At 41.9% G+C, this 23,173-nt stretch overlaps 1 protein-coding gene across 1 annotated transcript; it reads left to right on the top strand.

Annotated features, from left to right (window-relative positions):
* Positions 1–10,903: 10,903 nt before the first annotated feature.
* Positions 10,904–22,307, top strand: LOC139418867 (thioredoxin-related transmembrane protein 2-B-like). The gene is made up of 8 exons (XM_071168622.1): positions 10,904–11,236; positions 11,782–11,842; positions 13,479–13,592; positions 13,794–13,870; positions 14,131–14,237; positions 14,442–14,507; positions 14,659–14,788; positions 18,967–22,307. The coding sequence occupies exons 1-8, from the start codon at positions 11,048–11,050 to the stop codon at positions 19,144–19,146; spliced, it is 924 nt and encodes a 307-aa protein (XP_071024723.1). The 5' UTR covers positions 10,904–11,047; the 3' UTR covers positions 19,147–22,307.
* The last annotated feature ends 866 nt before the right edge of the window (positions 22,308–23,173 follow it).

Below are 23,173 nucleotides of genomic sequence, written 5' to 3'. Positions count from 1 at the left end.
TGCTGGAGGGACAGGAACCTGACGGGCATTTCTCTCCCAGTGTTCTCTCATCTTCGAGCTTCCCCTTGGACCATTTGAAAATAGCGTATCTCATAACGCTATTGTCTGGGAGGGCTCCCGCCTGTGCTACGGCGGTGTGGGAACAACAATCTGCTGTGTGTTTCAGCTTGCAGGAGTTCATGGCTGAGGTAAAAAAAAAAAAAAGTATTCTCAGTTTTCTGGGAGAGAAGACAATACAGCTTCGCCAAGACTCTGCAACTATCTGTTTTATGGGCCTGCTGTAAGCGGCCTGTATGCAGCCAAAATGCGATCAGAGATCAGCACTAGATCAGCACCGCCTCCTCAAGATTCTGAGCCTGCTTGGCAGGGTTGGTCCTGCAAAGCCAAAGCCCCCTGATGGGAGAGCATAATATTCAAGGAAATTCTCAAAGCTGCTAATGAGAACCTTGACGATCTGTACCTAGCCGGTGGGGATTCCGGTGGGGTGCCCCCACCCAGGCAGTGGCAGTGCTGGCAACACTAGCTGCAGTAACCCATGGGGAGGGGGTCTCACTCGGACATTCAGGAGAGGGGCCATATTATTATGGCCCTGGTGGCACAAAATCAAAGGTTTGACTGCACGGAGATGCTTGGGAATATGGTCACTACGGGGGACCATGTTGTGGGTGTTTCAGGAGAAGGGGGTATATCTGACCTCTATCATCTAGGACATGACAATGGTTAATCAAATATGCCAATTTCTGCCCAATTTTTTGATGTTTTGTATGTGCATATTTGTATATGTTTTGTATATGCATAAATCAAGACCTTTCTTGAGTTGGGCTCTGGGATGGTGCAACTGTTGAGAATCTTAGTCTATGGTTGTTATGGGGGAAAGGGGTTGAGTGTGTGTGGGAGTGTGTTTGTGTGTGTATCCCACAACTGTTGTTAGGGACAATATAGGATGATTCACAATAATTGTTTGCTATTATAATAATTGCTTGCCATAATGTAATTTTGATAATGGCAAGACTGGTGAGAGGTACAAATTATTTACTACAAATATACTACAAATACTACAAATATTAATAGCTAATTATGGAAAATAAGAAAGAGGATTTTTTAAATTCGAGGTGAGGGTGATGGAAATGCATTTGGCGGTTGATCTGCTTCTGTTTTGTTGGTGGCACTGTGTGCTGTTTTCGAAGGATGGGTCCTGGTCTCTCCGGGGCTATGGGATCCGGGGGGTCGGTGGTGGTCTGCCAGGCATTGGGATGACAACTCAACTCGGGATGAGGAGGGGTTTTAGCGGGTGGAATAGTGGGAACCAATTGGAGGTTTACTTAGTAGCAATGAAAATATCATGGTACAGCTATATAGACAATCAATCATCATGTTACTTTTTAATGGTACGTTTACAATCATAGATTTTGATAAATATAATTTAAACTTGTATCTCATTATGGTCAATGCTGAAATAAGTATAGCCAGTTATAATTGTAATGGCTTAGCAGATAATAGGAAAAGACGATCAGTATTTACCTGGCTAAAAGAGAAGGAATATAATATCTATTGTTTACAGGAAAGTCATTCAACAATTTTAGATGACGTTTCATTGAAAAACATTTTCCCTGCCCGGTGGAGGTAGAGGAGGGGCTGCACAAACCAACTAACCACACTGATGAAGAGACACACAGATATGGCATATAAAAACGGACCCAAATCTAAGATACCATTAAAGAGTAAAACCACTACCCAAGGGAGGTAGTTTGCCATCATAGACACCGTGATAATCAAAATGGTCTTAAACGCCCTCATCTTCATGTTATTTGTCCCCTCTCTCTCCCCTTCCCCTGGCCCAGGCTGCTTCAGGGCCTTGAGAACTGAGAAGCAGCAGAATAACATAAATGAAATTAAGACCAGAATTCCACCCCAAAACACATAAAATCATTGTTGTTGCTTTACAAACATAAAAGGTAAACAGTACCCAATCAAAACCAGCCAAACCAATCCAGAACACCCCACCTTGTATCTCAGGGGTCTGTACTTCAGGAAGACCACAGGGTGGACAACTGCCAGGTAGCGCTCAAAACATATACAGCACTGGAACAGGGGGCGGCCTAGGAACATAAAACCACTAAAGAATGTAGGTAGAGCTAGGATAGGGGGAATAGGGAGGTGTATGTAGACAACGACAAAGACAGCACACATGCAGTAGAGGATCTCGAATACAGCCAAGTTGAGAGCGAAGAACTCTGAGGTCATCGTCCCTCTGGCTCCGGTTAGCATCAGGCACAGGACGTAGCCATTGGTGGGTAGACTCAGGATGAGTTTGACTGCATAACAGGCAGTGGTGACAGCTGCGTCATGCTCCAGATAGTGAAAGGGGACAGAGGAATTGGTGGAGGAGTTCATTTTGGAAGTAAACGGCTTTTACGTTCCAACGATCGCTATGGAAGAGAGAGAGGTGACAATAACATCACCACCATGTTAACTATTGACTATCAAAGGGACTTAGGGAAAAAAAATCACAATGTCAGGCAATGTATGCACTTCCCGGTGAAAATAACATCAAACACATTGAAAGGAATTTAAATACAAACATTTCACTCAGTTACACAAATAATATCAGAGATCGAAAAATGTAATCCTACCTGAACTCTGTGTTTGGTGTTTCCTCTCTTCCCGGTCTTTCTGTGTCTCTCCTTAGAACTAAGCTAAATCATATACCTGCCAACACACCTGTGTGACATATCACACACCAAAGGACCACATGTCAAGCAAATGTCCTACTCAGTGTGACAAAAACCACACCTACAAATGTGATTGATGAGGATGTGTTGCTATCGCTACTGTAGGCCTACTTGTTAAACACAGAGCTGGTTGGTGCTACTACATGCTAGACAAAAAATATAATATTTTTATGATATGCTAGAAGAAATGTTAGTTATTTTTCAAGTAGTATACAAGGCTTACTAAAAAGTCCAACATGTGTATGCAAAGGTTAATGTAGTGTCCTCTGACATTTGCTCAGTCTTTGTTAGCTGTAGCCTCCTCACATATTATTGTAGTACTAGTGGCACTCTGCCCTATGAGTGGTAAATCATTGGATCTGACTAATTCGATTCAATACAATTTCATTTTTGAGGGATACAACACACAACCACCCACACACCTCAGTGCTCCCGTCTGTAAACTGATGCTGCCCATTCCCTCACTTGATGGACCACACCTGACATGCAAATGTAGAATATTGGTTATGACAACACTTTAGTATGATTGAAGAGAATATGACGTGTTGTGCGGAACATGTTAGGGACAGGGCGCTGATTTACTCCTGACCAGGTCAGGCCAAATGTGTCACTTATTTAAATGATGCTGGTATTATTATCGAACCAGACAGACAAAGGTGTGTACTCAGCTTCAGCCTATTAGAAATAAGAAAATGGAGGGAAAGTCTATAGACTAATAATTCTAGTAATATCATTTTCATAAACAATACAACCCGAAAATAGATAGAGGTAGTTGACGTTGAAAAAGTTATTATACCACAAGTTATTTGGCAAATCTGTTAAACAGTCTGTTTCCAATGTAAAAACTGAAAATGCAATGTGTCCATAGTGGTGGAAAAAGTATCAAATTGTCAAGTAAAGATACCTTAATAGAAAATGACTCAAGTAAAAGTAAAAGTCACCCAGTAAAATTCTACTTGAGTAAAAGTGTAAAAGTATTTGGTTTAAAATATACTTAAGTATCAAAAGTAAAAGTATAAATAATTGAAAATTCCTTATAAGGATCGGACCCTTTTTTTAAATTTTCAAGTTTGTGGAAATGTGAAATTAATATACGAGAATATTAGATCTGGTAAAAGATAATACAAAGAAAAAAAACTTTTTCATAAAATTTGAAATGCAAGAGAAAGGCCACAATATATTATTCCAGTTTAGGTGCAATTTAAAGTTTGGCCACTAGATGGCAGCAGTGTATGTGCAAAGTTTTAGACTGACCCAATGAACCATTGCATTGCTGTTTAAAATGTTGTATCAAGTCTGCCCAAATGTGTCTAATTGGTTTATTGATACATTTTCAAGTGCATAACTGCATTCTCCTCAAACAATAGTATTCTTTCACTGCAGTAGCTGCTGTAAATTGGACAGTGCAGTTAGAATAACAAGAATTTAACCTTTCTGCCCATATCAGATAGGTCTATCTCCTGGGAAATGTTCTTGTTACTTACATCATCATGCTAATCACATTAGCGCATGTTAGCTCAACCGTCCCGCGGTGGGGGGTCAAACACCGATCCTGTAGAGCAAACTAGACGGCACCATTTTCTTGTTTTTTAAATTTCCCTATTAGCCAAAGGCACACTCCAACATTCAGACATCATTTACAAACGAAGCATGTATATTTAGTGAGACTGCCGGATCAGAGGCAGTAGGGATAACCAGGGACGTTCTGTTGATTAGTTGCGTGAATTGGACCATTTTCCTGTCCTGCTAAGCATCCAAAATGTAATGAGTACTTTTGGGTGTCAAGGAAAATGTATGTAGTAAAAAGTATAATATTTTTGTGTGGAATGTAGTGAAGTCAAATTAAAAGTAGTCAAATATATAAATACCCCAAAAAACAACTTAAGTAGTAATTTAAAGTATTTTTACTTAAGTACTTTACACCACTGTGTGTCCATTATATACTAGAACTACATTCAAACAAATTAGCAGATTTTATTTCTTAGATGTCTCAATTATATGAAATAGTTCAAATTTATTGTCCGTTCTTTTTTGGATAAACCCCGTTTGGTCAGCATTTACAAACAGTGAAAAATCTCATGTCAGTTTAAATTATTTTGAGATGTACATTTAACAGTGATAGTTGTCTATAAGATCCACAGTGTTGCTCAGCCTCCTCCTGCTTACAGAAAACCAATAGTACAGCCAATTGTAAGGTCTGTGGATGTTAGCCATTACTAAGAGACTCATATAACATCACAATCAGTTTGTCAATCATTTTATAATAATTGAATTGAAAAGGTCAACAGGGCTAACTTAACTGATTATAAACTCAAGGTTCAAAACTATTATTTTCATTATTTCCACTTCTTATCTCCTTTTTTAAACGTTATTTCTACATTACCTATCACACTAGAACAGATTTTTCTTATTTGACACATTTTGATATAGAAAATGACGAATGACAAAAATCTGAGAGAGAGAAAGAGAGAATTAGAGAGAGCATACTTAAATTGACACAGGACACCGGATAAGACAGGAGAAATACTCCAGATATAACAAACTGACCCCAGCCCCCGACACATAAACCACTGCAGCATAAATACTGGAGGCTGAGACTGGAGGGGTCAGGAGACACTGTGGCCCCGTCCGACGATACCCCCAGACAGGGCCAAACAGGCAGTATATAACCCCACCCACTTTGCCAAAGCGCAGTCCCCACACCACTAGAGGGATATCTTCCTAACCGCCTTGTGGGTAGACAGAAAGACTTTTCCCAAAAACTCAATTAAATGCAAAGTAGGCTTACATGACATAATGATTTCATGATTATTTGTATCAATTGGGTGGCGATTGTTTAGCAAACTCACCAATGAGCATGTTCTGCAGCAGTAGGCTAGACCGACACATTCAGCTCTTACTAGATGAGCAATTAATGGGGAATTACACAAGAAAATCTAAATGTGTTCGTTTTTTTGGCAGGGGGGGGGGGCCTCAAAATGGTATTCTGATGTGATTTAAGCATTGACATGGACTCAGAACGTCCATTTTTGTTGTTTCTCTATAAGTGTAATATTGAGAGTAATAAACAGGAGAAAAATCCCAAAACAGACAAATCTAACAGAGAAAACAGAATTCGGGAAAAAACTAAATATGATTTTATGGGGCCCCCTTAGAGTTGTTTTACTAACCATTATTTTACTAGTTATATTGACAGAAAAGACATCTCTTGTGCACCAATGACCTGGAGAAGAGTCACAGGGTGGAGAAGATGCTAGAAAAGGACATTCATGGGAAGTCTCCGATTTATCACATATGAACATAAATGTGCGTGGTTCTCCGAATCAGCGGGTGGCTCCATGATTCCCTGTCTGGTCTATATCAGGGCCCTAACCCTGTGAGTGAAAGAGGGCGACCTGGCTCTACATATTTCACTGGTGTATAACTCACTGACAACGCCCCAAGTTAAAGCAGCCCAAGAGTTAACAAAAGACAGGAACTTTAATCACACACAGGAAAAGATGAATTTGGGTATGTACATGGGTATGGCTCTACTTACTTACTGACTTTATTGTCCCCATGGGGAAATTTTGTTGCAGTGTCGTGTACACATTTAAAGTGGCGTTTAAATACAAAACAAAATTGACAATACAACGTTCATAACAGTTACATGACAATAAATAAAGAAATAAAACATTTTTTTAAAGATATTACACCTGGCACATATGATTGTCTAGTTCTGTTTTTCCTGCTGAGGGGTGCCCTATACCTGCGCCCACAGGGGAGTAGTTCAAAGTCCAAGTAGAGGGGGTGGCTTGGGTCTAAAATTATTTTGTGAGCCTTACGGAGGGCCCTGACCTTAAAGATCTCATCCAGCCCTGACTGTTTGACTCCAAGTACCTTGCTTGCTGTGGTAATAATCCTTCTCAACATATTTCTCTAGCTGACAGTGGCATTGCCAAACCAACAAACAATACAAAAACTTATAGTACAATATAGTATAGTCTACATTAAAAGATCCCAGCTTTTTGAGAAAGCTGTGGGGACCAACAGCTACAAAGTCCAACAGCTACAAAACCAGCCCTCCATCTGAGGAGAAGTGTCGAATGAGTCTCTATGCCAGAATGTAAGGCTGGATTGTGTTGAAGGCAGAAGAAAAGTCAACAAACAAAACCCTGACATGGGATTTGGCACCCTCTAAATGTCTATAGACCATGTTAAGGAGGGTCAGAATGGCATCATCAACTCTGCTAGGCTCATAGGCAAACTGAAATGGGTCGAGAAGCTTCTGGGTGACACTGAAAATATAACTTTTCACAATTTTCTCAAGGCATTTCATTACTAAAGATGTCAAGGCGACAGCTAGCGGCCTTTACCTTCTACACAGATACCATCCCTTTATTTTTAGTCTGGATAATACTCGCTAGCCTAACAGTATCGGACTGTCTCTCCACTACAACGGAATCCTGCCGAATCCCTGGACCATTACTCCTGATCTTCACAGCTAGCTAGCACCCACTGAGTTAGCCAGTACCGAAGCTATCCCTGAGGCCCACCTCCCGGCCTACTCAGTTGTTCACCCGCACTCCACCCAAACACGGCTAGAACCCACTACTCCACCGGATCCTTGCCGTAAGCTCTGGACCTTGGCACCGGATCACCGCTGCTACCAAGTGACTATAGTGGCTAACACCCCTGCCCCGAAGCTAGCACCAGTTAGCCGTGAGCCAGGCGCATCTCCCGGCTAGCAAACTAAATTACTACAACTACAATACCTCTTTCGCCATCTAGCTTGGATCCTTTGTCGACACGGCGCCCCGCCGCACCACCACGACTGGTCTGCCGAAGAATACTCCATCCGCTGTGCCTTCAACCGGCCTCCATCGGAGCAGACGCTTCTACTAGCCCCAGGCTACTAACTTGAAACGCTGTGTCGCCCGCGTGCTAGCGTAGTAGCCTGCTATCGACCCCCCTCCCCTCCCAGCTGTGCCCAGGACACTATTTGTGAATTGAGTTCAGAGCTTCAGAGTTCATTCTGTTAGGTGACCTAAACTGGGATATGCTTAACACCCCGGCACTCCTACAATCTAAGCTAGATGCCCTCAATCTCACACAAATCATCAAGGAACCCACCAGGCACAACCCTAAATCTGTAAACATGGGCACCCTCATAGACATTATCCTGACCAACTTTCCCTCCAAATACACCTCCGCTGTTTTCAATCAGGATCTCAGCGATCACTGCCTCATTGTCTGTATCCGCTATCAAACAACCACCCCTCATCACTGTCAAACGCTCCCTAAAACGCTTCTGTGAGCAGTTCTTTCTAATAGACCTGGCCCGGACATCCTGGAAGGATATTGACCTCATCCCGTCAGTCAAGGATGCCTAGTCATTTTTTTAAAGTAATTTCCTCACCATCTTACATAAGCATACCCCGTTCAAAAAATGCAGAACTAACAACCCCTGTTACCAGCCTGTTCAACCTCTCTTTTGTATCGTCCGAGATCCCTAAAGATTGGAAAGCTGCCACAGTCATCCCCCTCTTCAAAGGGGGTGACTCCCTAGACCTAACTGTTACAGACCTATATCCATCCTGCCCTGCCTATCTAAAGTCTTCTAAAGCCAAGTTAATAAACAGATCACTGACCATTTTGAATCCCACCGTACCTTCTCCGCTGTGCAATCCTGTTTCCGAGCCGGTCACGGGTGCTCCTCAGCCACGCTCAAGGTACTGAACGATATCATAACCGCCATCGATAAAAGATAGTTCTGTGCAGCCGTCTTCATCAACCTGGCCAAGGCTTTCGACTCTGTCAATCACCGTATTCTTATCGGCAGACTCAATAGCCTTAACTCTTTTCTCTGTATATATCAATGATGTAGCTCTTGCTGCGGGCGAACCAAATGCATGCTTTTCAACCATTCGCTGCCCACACCCGCCTGCCCGACTAGCATCACCACCCTGGACGGTTCCGACCTAGAATATGTGGACAACTATAAATACCTAGGTGTCTGGTTAGACTGTAAACTCTCCTTCCAAACTCATATTAAACATCACCAATCCAAACTCAAAATCACACTTCACTACTTTTAATCCAAAATCACACTTCACTACTTTTAATCCAAAATCACACTTCACTACTTTGATTGGTGCAGCAAAACCACAAGTGTCTATCCTATAATGAACAGCAACTTGTTAATATATTTTGTTGTGCTGTTACATTTGTATTGGTGTTTCATGTGTGATGCACTCAGGGTGTTGTTACATATCCTTCTTTGGATGTTGAACCTAAACAAGCACTTCCCCTCTAGGTCCGGAATGATGTCGAAATAGGGGCAGATGTGCCTTCTGGTGGGCGCCTTTAAAGTATTTGTACAAATCCCTTATCTTTTTATGTTTGGAAAGAGCACTGAACTGAAAGTAGAATTGGGCAAATAAACTAACTCACTGGCATTTCATCAGTGTAGCGCAATTAATAAGAAAGTGTAAATCTGTCATGGGTGCATTCATTGCAATGGACACTGACAACATATTTTTCAGAGGAGTATGCTTTAATAAAAGGAAAACCATTATTTTAACAGGTGATATACAGGGTATATCAACTTCAATTGACAAGAAATAGGAAAATAGTTTAAATTCAAATGTAAAATAACATTTTGGACATTTACTTCGGAACAATAGTTGGGGCTAACGAGTGACGCAGCGGTCTAAGGCACTGCATCTCAGTGCAAGAGGTGTCACTGCAGTCCCTGGTTTGAATCCAGGCTGTATCACATCCAATTGTGCGCTATCCCATAGGATAGCACACAATTGGCCCAGCGTCGTCCAGGTTTGGCCGTCATTGTAAATAATTATTTGTTCTTAACTGACCTGCCTGGTTAAATAAATACACATTTATTGAAATATGGATGCGTTTTAAGATTATATTTCTCACCGATAACACCCCTCTTCAGAATTATCCAATGTGTTTTATTCTTCCTTCATTTCACAATTTCACACTTCATTTTAGCGTTTTTTCACCAAAGCTACACAGAAAAACCTCCCAGCAGATGTCTCTGTTACTCCATAATTACTCTTCTACATAAACTGCTGAGCAAAATAAGAAGACGTTTATTTATTTTTATTTAACCTTTATTTAACTAGGAAATTAAGTTAAGAAAAAAATCTTATTTACAATGACGGCCTTTGGAATTTCCTTACACAAACAGGGAAGAAACCATATTTAAGCTATCACAGTTGACCAATTGGTGGCAGCATTGGACTTGCAGTGTTTCACAATCTCAAAGCGGAGGTAAACATGTACACTGAAAACGTTGATTTTATAGGTAGCGTATGCTGATACTGGTGCATAAACTACACCATGGGCATTAATGTGGAGTTCCCCCTTCGCTGCTATAACAGCCTCCACTCTTTTGGGAAGGCTTTCCACCAGTGGTGTAAAGTACTTAAGTAAAAATACTTTAAAGTACTACTAAAGTCGTTTTTTGGAGTATCTGTACTTTACTATTTATATTTTTGACTACTTTTACTTCACTACATTCCTAAAGAAAATATTGTACTTTTTACGCCATACATTTTCCCTGACAACCAAAAGTACTCCTTACATTTTGAATCCTTAGAAGAACAGGACAATTGTCAAATGCATGCACTTATCAAGAAAACATGTCGTCATCCCTACTGCATCTGGCCTGGCAGACTCACTAAACACAAATGCATATTTTGTGAGTGTTGAAGTTTGACCCTGGTCATTCATACATTTTAAAAACAAGAAAATGGTGCCTTCTGCTTTGCTTAATATAAGGAATTTGAAATGATTTATTGTTTTACTTTTAATACTTTAGTATATTTTAGCAATTACATTTACTTTTGATACTTTAAGTATATTTAAAATCAAATAATTTTACTCAAGTAGTATTTTACTGTCTGACTTTTATTTGAGAGACTTTCTATAAAGGTATCTATACTTTTATGATAATTGGGTATTTTCCCCACCACTGTTGATTTGCCTGCACTGTCGGCTACAATGTCGAACAAGCCCTGCATTTAAAAAGTATTCCAAAAACGCCACTTTTTTTCCCAAATGAAGGAAAGGGAGGAATCTGGTTTTTCTTTTGCCCTTCCTTTTTCGGAAAATGTAACCAATCATTGTTCCTTATATGTTTTCAACTGGCCAATCACCACCATTTCACAAAAGAGGCGGGACTATTTCCAAGGATTCGTCCGCATTGACCTCGGCCACATCCTTCGTGCCCTTTAATTCGCAGTTTACACATTGGCAGACTGGAAATTTATCCAGCGAGTTTTATTTTACTTGTCTATCTAAATTAGAAAATGGCGTTGCTAACACCTCTCCTTGCATTCCTCTACCACTTACCGCAGGTGTACAAGTGGCTGCTAAAGCCATACTATGTCGCGTCTCTGTTCATGTCAGTCGCGTTTCTCATGATCCGCAAGACGCCAGGCATCTGCGAGCATCTTTCGACACAACGAGAGGATGGCAACCCCTGCGACTTTGACTGGGTCAGTATTGAATGGTGTAACAAATGGGGATTGAAAAATGGTAGGAAGGATACACGTGATTAGGCCGAGATAAAGACTGGTTAGATTGCCAACGAGCTAACGTTAGCTATCCCATGCTAAATGTGATGACAGAGTGGGAGTTTAGTTCGCTACATGAATGGGCATTCTGAAATTCGGTGGGAGCTGGCCTGGGTTCGACACTGAAAGATGCTATATAGACTGTAACCCGAAACTAAATCGGAAAGTAACAGTCAGGTGATGTGAGACAGAGCCGTGCAAAGGGTGGGTGTACTGGGGAGTTTGCAGGTGCGTGCCCCCCTCTCATACTAGGCTACCAGGACCTTGTTTTTTATTTTTTTATCTCGGGCTGAAAGTGCCACTACCACCATGAGTGCACACACCAAAACCACCCAAAAAAGTACACGGGCAAAAACTGGAGTTAGTTGCACGCCTGCCCCGACCCTGTAATGTAAAGCAGTAGATGAAACGTCAAAAGACTGAAATGCCCTGACCTGTATGTTTTATTCTATTCTCATGTTCCACAGAGAGAAGTGGAGATTCTTATGTTCCTCAGTGCCATTGTCATGATGAAAAACAGAAGAGCTAGTAAGTATCAGCCCTGAACTAGAGCCCTGTCATCATCAGAGATCTAGCTAGCGTACCCATACTTTTATGACCCATTCTCATCTGTTTACTTACTTAAAAACAGAGGCGCACACATCGTTATACACAAATCCTTGACCAATACAGCAGCTCACTATCACTAATTCACTCCATGTAAATGTTTCATACAGAGTTAAATTCAAAGGCTAATCATCAGCAGAGTTGTACCCGTCTGCGTTTAGACACTATAATACTGACCCCCTACCCCCCCATCAGTTGGTCATCGTCACAAGTTACCACAGCCACATAGCATTTTAGAGTTTATTAGTCACATGCACAGGGTCGCACACATGATTGCAGGGTACAGCTGACTAGTGGTGGCTATTCAGTAGACTGGTGGTCTGTGGGTAAATGCTATTGGCCAGTTGTCAGTTTTTGCCATGACGGTCCTGTACTGACTACGTGTTGGAAGCGGGGAGAACAGGCTGTGGCTGAGGTCATAAACCCCGCCTATTTCTATTGATCTTCGCAGCGGTCTAATGCACTACAGACCCTGGTTCGATTCCAGGCTATATCACAACGGGCTGTGATTGGGAGTCCCATAGGGCGGCGCACAATTGGCCCAGCGTCGTTAGGTTTTGGCCGGGGTAGGCCGTCATTGTAAATAAGAATTTGTTATTAACTGACTTGCCTAGTTAAATAAATACACAAAAGTCTGATTTTAACCTTAACCATGCTGCCAACCATATGCCTAACCTTAAATGAAGACAAAAAAAAACACATTTTTGTTTTGATGAATGTTTATGATATAGCCAATTTTGAGGCTGTTGTATCTAGGGGAAACACCCTCAGTTTGAGCTAGGGGTCTCCTTCAGCAGGCAGACATGTTTGTTTTACATGACATTCAACACATGGCTACCATTTCCGTTAAATGATTGGTACCCACACACATTGCTAGCGAAGTTTCACTTTTGTATCCACAAGGCTAACATTTCAGACACTTAAACTTTGTCTGAGCAAATCGTTTGTTGTAAAGCCAAATATTTTTTTGTTCTTGGTTACTGCTGTATATTCATGATACTGTTCTAATTATTCATCCAATCTACTATGGCAAATATCTTGTCTGCACAGCCCTACTTAAATTAATACTTTAGTGTTGTAAACGGACTGTTTTAATAGATCGTTCATAGGAAGAAATGATAAGGCTGTGTTGTCTGTCGACCTTGTGGTGTCATTGTGGTGTTTACGTTATTGTAGCTCTGTTGTTGGTCGTTGGCGCTCCCTTCGTCTTTCATCGGCCTGTCTCCCCCTCCTCCCTAAAGTGAATCCCTCACTTGTTAGGCCTCAACTATAAACTGTCTCTCTTTCTCAGGCTCAGTTTTTACACTTTTCTTCATAGTTCTTCGTGTCACTCCTTTACCCGTCGTTTTACAAAACAGTTTGTTCCTGCCTTCTATTCGCGTCGGTTCTTTCTCTGTCGCTCTAAATGCTATTGTTCTTTGTGTTTCCTCCCCAAGTTCACTCTTGTCTTCAACCTGCAAATTGTCCTTATTCTATGCCATAGTTTCTTTTTTTTTAAAGATGAAAAAAAGGTTGTTTACTTGATTTAACCCCTTCTCTCCATTTCTCATTGTCTCAGTAACGGTGGAACAGCATGTGGGGAACATCATTCTGTTCAGTAAGGTTGCCAACGTTATCCTCTTCTTCAGACTGGACATCCGCATGGGCCTGCTCTACCTCACCCTCTGCATCGGTCAGTACGCACACTTGCGCCACACAATGTGTGCATGCATACACACTTTGTTCATACAATCACATACATGGATACACACAGACACGCACTCCTCTACTGTTGTGGTAATTAATTATACCGGTAAATGCCTAGTTAGATGACATGACCTATAACCTGATGACCCCTCATTCGGCTCTCTGATTGGCTGATTGTGTGTTCCAGTGTTCCTGATGACCTGTAAGCCTCCTCTCTACATGGGCCCAGAGTACATCAAGTACTTCAGTGACAAGACCATAGACGTGAGTACCATAGATTTCCTCTAAGGCTCTACTGTGACTGACAATATTGCCATGTTAGTTTGAAAACAACACAGATGCGTGTATCATAAATTATACTTTCACAGGATCGCCGAAGGTGACACGAGTTAGGTTGTTTTTGACATTTCAGTTGAAAGTATTTTCATCAGGTGATTTCAAAACCGATCCACGCAGACGATGCTTTTATTGATTGAAATTTGACTTTTAGTGAAACTGATGGCTGACTTGTGACTCTGTTGCAGGACGAGTTGGAGAGGGACAACAGGGTGACGTGGATTGTAGAGTTCTTCGCTAACTGGTCCCCGGAGTGTCAGTCCTTTGCCGCCGTCTACGCAGACCTCTCCCTCAAGTAAGACGGCGACTAATCTTCACTATACACGACGAAAGTCTCCATTTTAATGCATTGCGCCATAAACCCATAGCGTCAATCAACATCCTCTCCTGGATTGTGTTCCCTATTAGTATCACCTGTCAGTTTGTGGTGCGACTGAAGTGGTACTGCTATTGCTGCGAGTTTGTTGGGAAATTGACGTTTTCTCTCTCATGGTTACAGGTATAACTGTGCTGGGCTCAAGTTTGGGAAGGTGGACATCGGCCGGTATGGAGACGTGTCTAAGAAGTAGGCCCCTTTTCTCATTCACTCTCTTTCCTCCTTTCTCTCTCTCTCTCTCTGCAGATTGGATTATATTTAAGTGAAGTAGATTTCTGATTGGACGTCTCTGATTTTGAAACATTGTAATCGCTTCCCATCCTCCATCGCTCTTCTCCAGGTACAAGGTGAGTACCTCGCCCCTCTCCAAGCAGCTGCCCTCGCTGCTGCTGTTCCAGGGGGGCAAGGAGGTGATGCGACGCCCCCAGGTGGACAAGAAGTGTAGGGCCGTATCCTGGAGCTTCACTGAGGTGAGAGGAGTGGTTTCAAAGCAGAACATAGAAATGCGCACACACCAGTATTTCCGTTAGCTGATAACAGCTGACTTTTAGTGTGTGTGTGAGAGAGTTTGTACCAGCCCATTGACTGGGAGAGGGGAAAATCGTAGTTATCGGTCTAAGTTAATTAGCATCATTTAGTGTACAGTATATTCGCTATGTATTTTCTCACACTCGTATAGGATACAGCGCCTTTGAGCGGAAAAATCTGTCAGACACCGTGAGAGCTGCTACAGCATCTCAAACAGAACATGCATACATAGGGCAATGGAAGGCATGCTCTTCAGCATGTCACACACCACTTTGCAATGAACTGGAGGCAGTATGCATTTTGAAAATATATACTTAATTTTTTCCGAAAACCTGAATGCTTTAATAATACATATTGAGGCATGTCTTACCTTGCTTCAAAGTAGCCTAGCCAAAATCAGACCATCTTTGGAGGCAGGGGTAATTAGCGGGGTATTTTCCCCGCTAATTTCATTATGGAAGGAACGTTTGTGCGTAGCCTAATGCCTTGTGTGCATTGCTGCTCTTAAAATGTGAAGAAATAATAGTTTATCAACATTTTATGTTAAACGTTCTGATCTGTTGCATCAGACTCATTGCGTTAACTTAATTTTTTATAAAGCCCAGTACTGGTTGTATGAATTTGGGATCTAACGTCCCCCAACTGTTCTGGAGTCTGTTTGGAATAGGCTATTTCTTTCTCGACAAGCTGATTTAATAGAATAGTTGAACCTTTTCTGCTATGCGGGACAGTAGATTAACATAGGCTAAGTGATTTTGCTGTTCGTTACTCGTCTTGGCTGAGGAAAAGTAAATGTGGACAGTCATTCTAACATCCTCAAAGTGCACATCAGAATGAGGTAAGAAGGACCTCACATTGTTGTGTCCTTGACTTCTGTTAATGAATTACCATCTAAATGTGATTTGTCATTCTGAGCACCGTGTGTGGACGCCCTAATCCGGTTACGCACCCAATCAAATCAAATGTATTTATTTAGCCCTTCGTACATCAGCTGATATCTCAAAGTGCTGTACAGAAACCCAGCCTAAAACCCCAAACAGCAAGCAATGCAGGTGTAGAAGCACGGTGGCTAAGAAACTCCCTAGAAAGGCCAAAACCTAGGAAGAAACCTAGAGAGGAACCAGGCTATGTGGGGTGGCCAGTCCTCTTCTGGCTGTGCCGGGTGGAGATTATAACAGAACATGGCCAAGATGTTCAAATGTTCATAAATGACCAGCATGGTCAAATAATAATAAGGCAGAACAGTTGAAACTGGAGCAGCAGCACGGCCAGGTGGACTGGGGACAGCAAGGAGTCATCATGTCAGGTAGTCCTGAGGCATGGTCCTAGGGCTCAGGTCTTCCGAGAGAGAGAAAGAAAGATAGAAAGAAAGAGAGAATTAGAGAGAGGACACTTAAATTCACACAGGACACCGAATAGGACAGGAGAAGTACTCCAGATATAACAAACTGACCCTAGCCCCCCGACACAAACTACTGCAGCATAAATACTGGAGGCTGACACAGGAGGGGTCAGGAGACACTGTGGCCCCATCCGAGGACACCCCCGGACAGGGCCAAACAGGAAGGATATAACCCCACCCACTTTGCCAAAGCACAGCCCCCACACCACTAGAGGGATATCTTCAACCACCAACTTACCATCCTGCGACAAGGCCGAGTATAGCCCACAAAGATCTCCGCCACGGCACAACCCAGGGGGGGCGCCAACCCAGACAGGAAGATCACATCAGTGACTCAACCCACTCAAGTGACGCACCCCTCTTAGGGACGGTATGAAAGAGCCCCAGTAAGCCAGTGACTCAGCCCCTGTAATAGGGTTAGAGGCAGAGAATCCCAGTGGAAAGAGGGGAACCGGCCAGGCAGAGACAGCAAGGGCGGTTCGTTGCTCCAGAGCCTTTCCGTTCACCTTCACACTCCTGGGCCAGACTACACTCAATCATATGACCCACTGAAGAGATGAGTCTTCAGTAAAGACTTAAAGGTTGAGACCGAGTTTGCGTCTCTTACATGGGAAGGCAGACCATTCCATAAAAATGGAGCTCTATAGGAGAAAGCCCTGCCTCCAGCTGTTTGCTTATAAATTCTAGGGACAATTAGGAGGCCTGCGTCTTGTGACCGTAGCGTACGTGTAGGTATGTACGGCAGGACCAAATCAGAGAGATCGGAGCAAGCCCATGTAATGCTTTGTAGGTTAGCAGTAAAACCTTGAAATCAGCCCTTGCCTTGACAGGAAGCCAGTGTAGGGAGGCTAGCACTGGAGTAATATGATACATTTTTTTGGTTCTAGTAGCCGTGTTTAGCACTAACTGAAGTTTATTTAGTGCTTTATCCGGGTAGCTGGAAAGTAGAGCATTGCAGTAGTCTAACCTAGAAGTGACAAAAGCATGGCTTAATTTTTCTGCATTTTTTTCAGAAAGTTCCTGATTTTTGCAATGTTACGTAGGTGGAAAAAAGCTGTCCTTGAAATGGTCTTGATATGTTCTTCAAAAGAGAGATCAGGGTCCAGAGTAACGCCGAGGTCCTTCACAGTTTTATTTGAGACGACTGTACAACCATTAAGATTAATTGTCAGATTCAACAGAAGATCTCTTTGTTTCTTGGGACCTAGAACAGGCATCTCTGTTTTGTCCGAGTTTAAAAGTAGAAAGTTTGCAGCCATCCACTTCCTTATGTCTGAAACACATGCTTCTAGCGAGGGCAATTTTGGGGCTTCACCATGTTTTATTGAAATGTACAGCTGTGTGTCATCCGCATAGCAGTGAAAGTTAACATTATGTTTTCGAGTGACATCCCCAAGAGGTAAAATATATAGTGAAAACAATAGTAGTCCTAAAACGGAACCTTGAGGAACACCGACATTTACAGTTGATTTGTCAGAGGACAAACCATTCACAGAGACAAACATGATTATTTTCATCATTGTGTCGAGCTATAGTACTAAAACACTTGAGCGTCTCTCTTGATCCTAGGTCCTGGCAGAGTTGTGCAGACTCAGGACAACTGAGCTTTGAAGGAATATGCAGATTTAAAGAGGAGTCCGTAATTTGCTTTCTAATAATCATGATCTTTTCCTCAAAGAAGTTCATGAATTTATCACTGCTGAAGTGAAAGACATCCTCTCTTGGGGAATGCTGCTTTTTAGTTAGCTTTGCGACAGTATCAAAAAGGAATTTCGGATTGTTCTTATTTTCCTCAAATAAGTTGGAAAAATAGGATGATCGAGCAGCAGTAACGGCTCTTCGGTACTGCACGGTACTGTCTTTCCAAGCTAGTCGGAAGACTTCCAGTTTGGTGTGGCGCCATTTCCGTTCCAATTTTTTGGAAGCTTTGCTTCAGAGCTCGGGTATTTTCTGTTTACCAGGGAGCTAGTTTCTTATGAGAAATGTTTTTAGGGGTGCAACTGCATCTAGGGTGTTGCGCAAGGTTAAATTGAGTTACTCAGTTAGGTGGTTAACTTATTTTTGTCCTCTGGCGTCTTTGGGTAGACAGAGGGAATCTGGAAGGACATCAAGGAATCTTTGTGTTGTCTGAGAATTTATAGCACGACTTTTGATGTTCCTTGGTTGGGGTCTGAGCAGATTATTTGTTGCAATTGCAAACGTAATAAAATGGTGGTCCGATAGTCCAGGATTATGAGGAAAAACATTAAGATCCACAATATTTATTCCATGGGACAAAACTAGGTCCAGAGTATGACTGTGACAGTGAGTGGGTCCAGAGACATGCTGGACAAAACCCACTGAGTCGATGATGGCTCCGAAAGCCTTTTGGAGTGGATCTGTGGACTTTTCCATGTGAATATTAAAGTCACCAAAAATTAGAGTATCTGCTATGACTACAAGGTCCGATAGGAATTCAGGGAACTCAATGAGGAACGCTGTATATGGCAACAGGAGGCCTGTTAACAGTAGCAATAAAAAGTGATTGAGTAGGCTGCATAGATTTCATGACTAGAAGCACAAAAGACGGAAACGTCTTTTTTTTTTTTTTTGTAAATTGAAATTTGCTATCGTAAATGTTAGCAACACCTCCGCCTTTGCGGGATGCACATACTTCCACTTAATTTCACAAATGTCCGTAAACCCAGACATGCACACACTCAATCTCACTCTCAACAGGAGAACATCATCCGGGAGTTCAACCTGAACGAGCTCTACCAGAAGTCCAAGAAACTCAATAAGTCCAAGGGAGACTGGAGCGACAAGATCAACGAATCACAGTTCCCGCCGTTGCATGAAGAGGAGGAGCCCGAGGTCGACGCCCAGGGGGAGGAGACGGAGACCAAGAAGGACAAATAGAATTGTCAGGGGTAGTGGCCTCAGAAGAACGCTGGGACATCACAATGGGACTAGCTGGTGTTATGTTCTATCGAGGGAACAAACATGATTGTTACGAATCCTTTTTTATTTTGCACAACACGATTTCAGTTGCAAAATGTGATTATGATTAACTCAATATTAACTAATATCTCAACTGTACAGTTAGATTTGTACGTCTCCGTCATACTTATGAGTTGCATCGATCTTTCCTCCAGTTCCCTGGAGAAACTCTATGCTCATCATTGGTTGTGTCCCAAATGGCATTATATTACCTAATATAGTACACTAGGGAAAAGGGGTGTGACATGACTTAACAATTGAATGCATTTTATTTAGGCTTTAATATTGGCACACTACAATTATACACTCCATTCCTAGTGTTTCACTTGATTTAAAACGTGTCCCATTTGGGATATAGTGTGAATTTACACTCTGTCCAGTCCATGCTTGGTGAGACAAATTGCATGCACCCATTGAACTGAGGTTACATTGGCTTCGTCTGAAATGGCTTAATGGTTCAGACATGGTCAAATATTTTACGCCAGCTACCTACCTTCAACTGGGTCCATGATAATGATAATGTGTATGAGCCACGGCCTCTGTCCCAAAAGGTCTTTGAGAGGAAACTTGTTTTATTTTTTTTCTCTTCCATAAGTGGTTGTCACCTAATAGTTTTCAGTTCAAGATGATGCTGGAGTGAACAGAGCATTTGGCTAATAACACTAAGTCCATGTGAGAACTAGACCTGTTATTTTGTCATCTACAAAATAGTCATATCAGAGATGGTTGAGGGAGGCACTGGTAGTCTCTATCCCTCACTCCCCTCCATGACAGAATATCCCTCACTCCTCTCCACCCTGACAGAATAGGTAGAATTACATGTTTACTTTCAAACGCTCCCATTTCAGGGCTGGCTTCCATCTAAACTATTAACATTTTGACACCAGCATCTCTAGGTGATGTAACAGAACATTTTACTACCTGTTTGACATTCCCTTGGTTACTGTAGAATTCTGTCTCAACCTTCCGTTCAGAATGTGTAGATTGAATGGGTGAGCCTGCCGCTTGAGGTGTCTGACATGTTTTTTATGCAATAAAAATGTGTACATGAATACATTGAGTCTGGTAATGTTCCCGACCACAGGAACATTGCCTTTACATTTCAAGTTGCACTATACTATAAGAAATCATGCACGAAGGGGTGTGGTATATGGCCAATATACCACTAAGGGCTGTTCTTAGGCACAAATCATCAGAGTGCCTGGACACAGCCCTTAGCCATGGTATATTGGCCATAAACCCGAGATGCCTTATTGCTATTATAAACTGGTTACCAATGTCATTAGAGCAGTAAAAATGTATGTTTTGATATACCACTGCTGTCAGCAAATCAGCATTCAGGGCTCATCCCACCAGGTTTACAATTAAAGATAAATGGGAATTTAAGCATTTTTAGCAACATGTATGTTTTGGTGGCATAACGTAAAAAAAAAAAAAATACTGCATAGTTTCCTATGAACGCGAAGCGAGGCGGCCATCTTTGTCGGCGCCGGATGTTGAACCTACATTTTGGCACCGCCTTCTGGTAGTGACGGCATTTAAGAGTTATGGAGGGAGGCGAGACATGAAGCCAAGCTTTGAGCCCCCCCCCCCCCCCCCCAGGAGTTTGCTCCCTACATATGAACCTGAGAACTACTGACTGATGTAAACCCCACAATGATTCTCTGGCCCCTTAACAGAAGAAATTCTGTTAAGTTGCATGAAAATCTACTGTAACTGGATCATAACTTTTAATTGCCAATGTGGAATCCTTTGGTCCAACTTAAAAGTTCTACTCTGAATGTGTAGTAAGTATGGGATAAACTATGTTCTGCCCTTTCTCATGTGTTGCATTGGCAGACCTCAACTGCAAACAAAAAGAACACTGCCTTTGGTTTTAAATACTTTATTACCAATGCTCAAACACACACGCACATACACACATGCACACGCCCACACACATACAGAGCTATACAGTACTTTTTAAATTGTATTTATTTATTTCAAAACACCCAAGTCCAGGGCCTGTACTTGTCTAAACATCATCTGTAAGGGCATTGGCTGTTCCTGATGGCAGTCAAACATATTGGGCGACGTGCTTTTTTTTTAGTCCTAGACCATTTTGTTTCATTCTACGCTCCTGACTGGTCAAACAAACTGTCAGTCTAAAGCAATGCCCTGTAAATTGTCTTAAAATCTTGCAAAAAAAAGAAAAGTACAAATTAAATATAAAAAGGATGTTACTGACTTTCAGCTGCTCATCATTGGTTTAAACCATTAACGAATATAAGAGTAGGTTGATATGAATCTCTTGCTCTCTCTGGATTGGTCGCGCCAAAGCATGTGATCCTCGCTAGTTTCTCAATAGGTCAGCTAGTGGACTGCAACCAGAGATGTCAGTATCCGGACCAATAAAACAAAACATTGGGTGTGTGTTATGGCATTCTATTCCCTACATAGTGCACTGCTTTTGACCAGAGTCTTTTAGGCCCTGGTCAAAAGTAGTGCACTATATAGTGAAAAGGGTTCCATTTCAGACACACCCATTACAAAGCTCAGAAGTAAACAATCAGAAAGTACAGCGGGGTATTTCTGAAATATGCCCCAAGAGAAGTCGAGTGGTTACTTGTGTATCAAAGGACTTTAAAAATGCTACATCGCCTTCTTTTATCAAATACATTGTTTCCCATTGGCTGAACCATATCATTGTCCAGCTCCTCTCTTTGGCTGAATACTCAAAACTCAGCCTCTGATTGGCTGGTGCAGCCATCAATCCAAATTAGCCGCATTCCAGTGCTAGTCGGAACTAGGAAACTGACATTTTCAACTTGCTACCTGGTTGAACGTGGCACGTGTTTAACTAAAACCAGTTAATAAGTCAGAAATGTCCCAAGTTCCGACTAGCACTTGAACGCGGCAACAGTTTCTTTCCTGTTTGGTTATAATTCTGAAATTAACTCAAACCAGAAAAACCCTATATCAGCCCGTTAAAAAAAAAATCTTATCAACAGCTATATAAAAATTCATATAAAATAACATTTTGAAATTAAATAAGTAAAATAAAAAAAACACCTTGATTATCAAGGCCATTGCTCCAAAGTTTGTTTAGAAAAGGCTGCTCCATCTTTAGTACAGACCCGATGATTGTGTCACTGGTCGAGTTTCTTATTTTTTATCATTCCATTGGTCCTTAAGTGAAATCTCCGCCCACTCGGGGAACCAGGCCAAAAACAAACTCTACCAATGATCCTGTCGTCTACTTCAGTTTAGCATCTCCATTTCTGATTGGTCGAGAGAGAATGGCAGCGTGATCACTAGCCAATCACAGTGGTCCATGGTGGCCGGTGCATGCCACAGTCACCTTTAAATGCCACTGATTGGAGGAAATCACCATAAATTCCAAACCATATAATTCTGTACAGAGAATGAATCATTACACATTTATGAATGAATGAAAGAACATTTTTGTATTTCTCTTTAAAATATGGGCTGTTTTTACAAGCAGCCCAATCCAGATGTATTTTTCCCAATCAGATCAGATCCTTTTACTTTCTCAGAGCTGATCTGATTGGTCAAAAAAAATATCAGAATTGAGCTGCCTGTGTATACGCAGCCATGTTGATCTTCCTTGTTTTATCCAATAAAGGCAAACCCAGTTGTAACTGTCGTTCAATCTGCCCAGAAATTGGTGGATTGTCAAAGAGTCCCGCCTCTTATGATTGGCTCCCTGGGCCCGTAAGCCCACCATGTCATAATGGTGTATTGTGTTCTTGAATGTGATTGGTTAAACAACTTCCTCCCAAATAGTTCTGTAGTTCCTTGACTGGAGGTCTCTGAATGAGAGAGGAAGTCCGGAGTCCATCGCATTTGGAAGAAGAGCAAGAAAAGTCTGTCGTTTCACTCTTCCTCATCACCCAACTTTTAAAACGTCTGTTTATTAAAAGCTTTCCTCTCCTGAAGGGTCCGA

The sequence above is a fragment of the Oncorhynchus clarkii genome, chromosome 10, assembly GCF_045791955.1.
Source record: "Oncorhynchus clarkii lewisi isolate Uvic-CL-2024 chromosome 10, UVic_Ocla_1.0, whole genome shotgun sequence".
Lineage (NCBI taxonomy): Eukaryota > Metazoa > Chordata > Actinopteri > Salmoniformes > Salmonidae > Oncorhynchus > Oncorhynchus clarkii.
Note: the sequence above shows the minus strand (reverse complement) of the source record. Positions and strands in the feature narration are given on the sequence as shown.

Excerpts from the sequence above, each read along its gene's own strand:
- LOC139418867 (XM_071168622.1), top strand. The coding sequence starts at position 11,048 with ATGGCGTTGCTAACACCTCTCCTTGCATTCCTCTACCACTTACCGCAG. Across the intron at positions 11,843-13,478 it reads GATGAAAAACAGAAGAGCTA|TAACGGTGGAACAGCATGTG; the intron begins GTAAGTATCAGC and ends TCATTGTCTCAG. Across the intron at positions 14,508-14,658 it reads TATGGAGACGTGTCTAAGAA|GTACAAGGTGAGTACCTCGC; the intron begins GTAGGCCCCTTT and ends GCTCTTCTCCAG.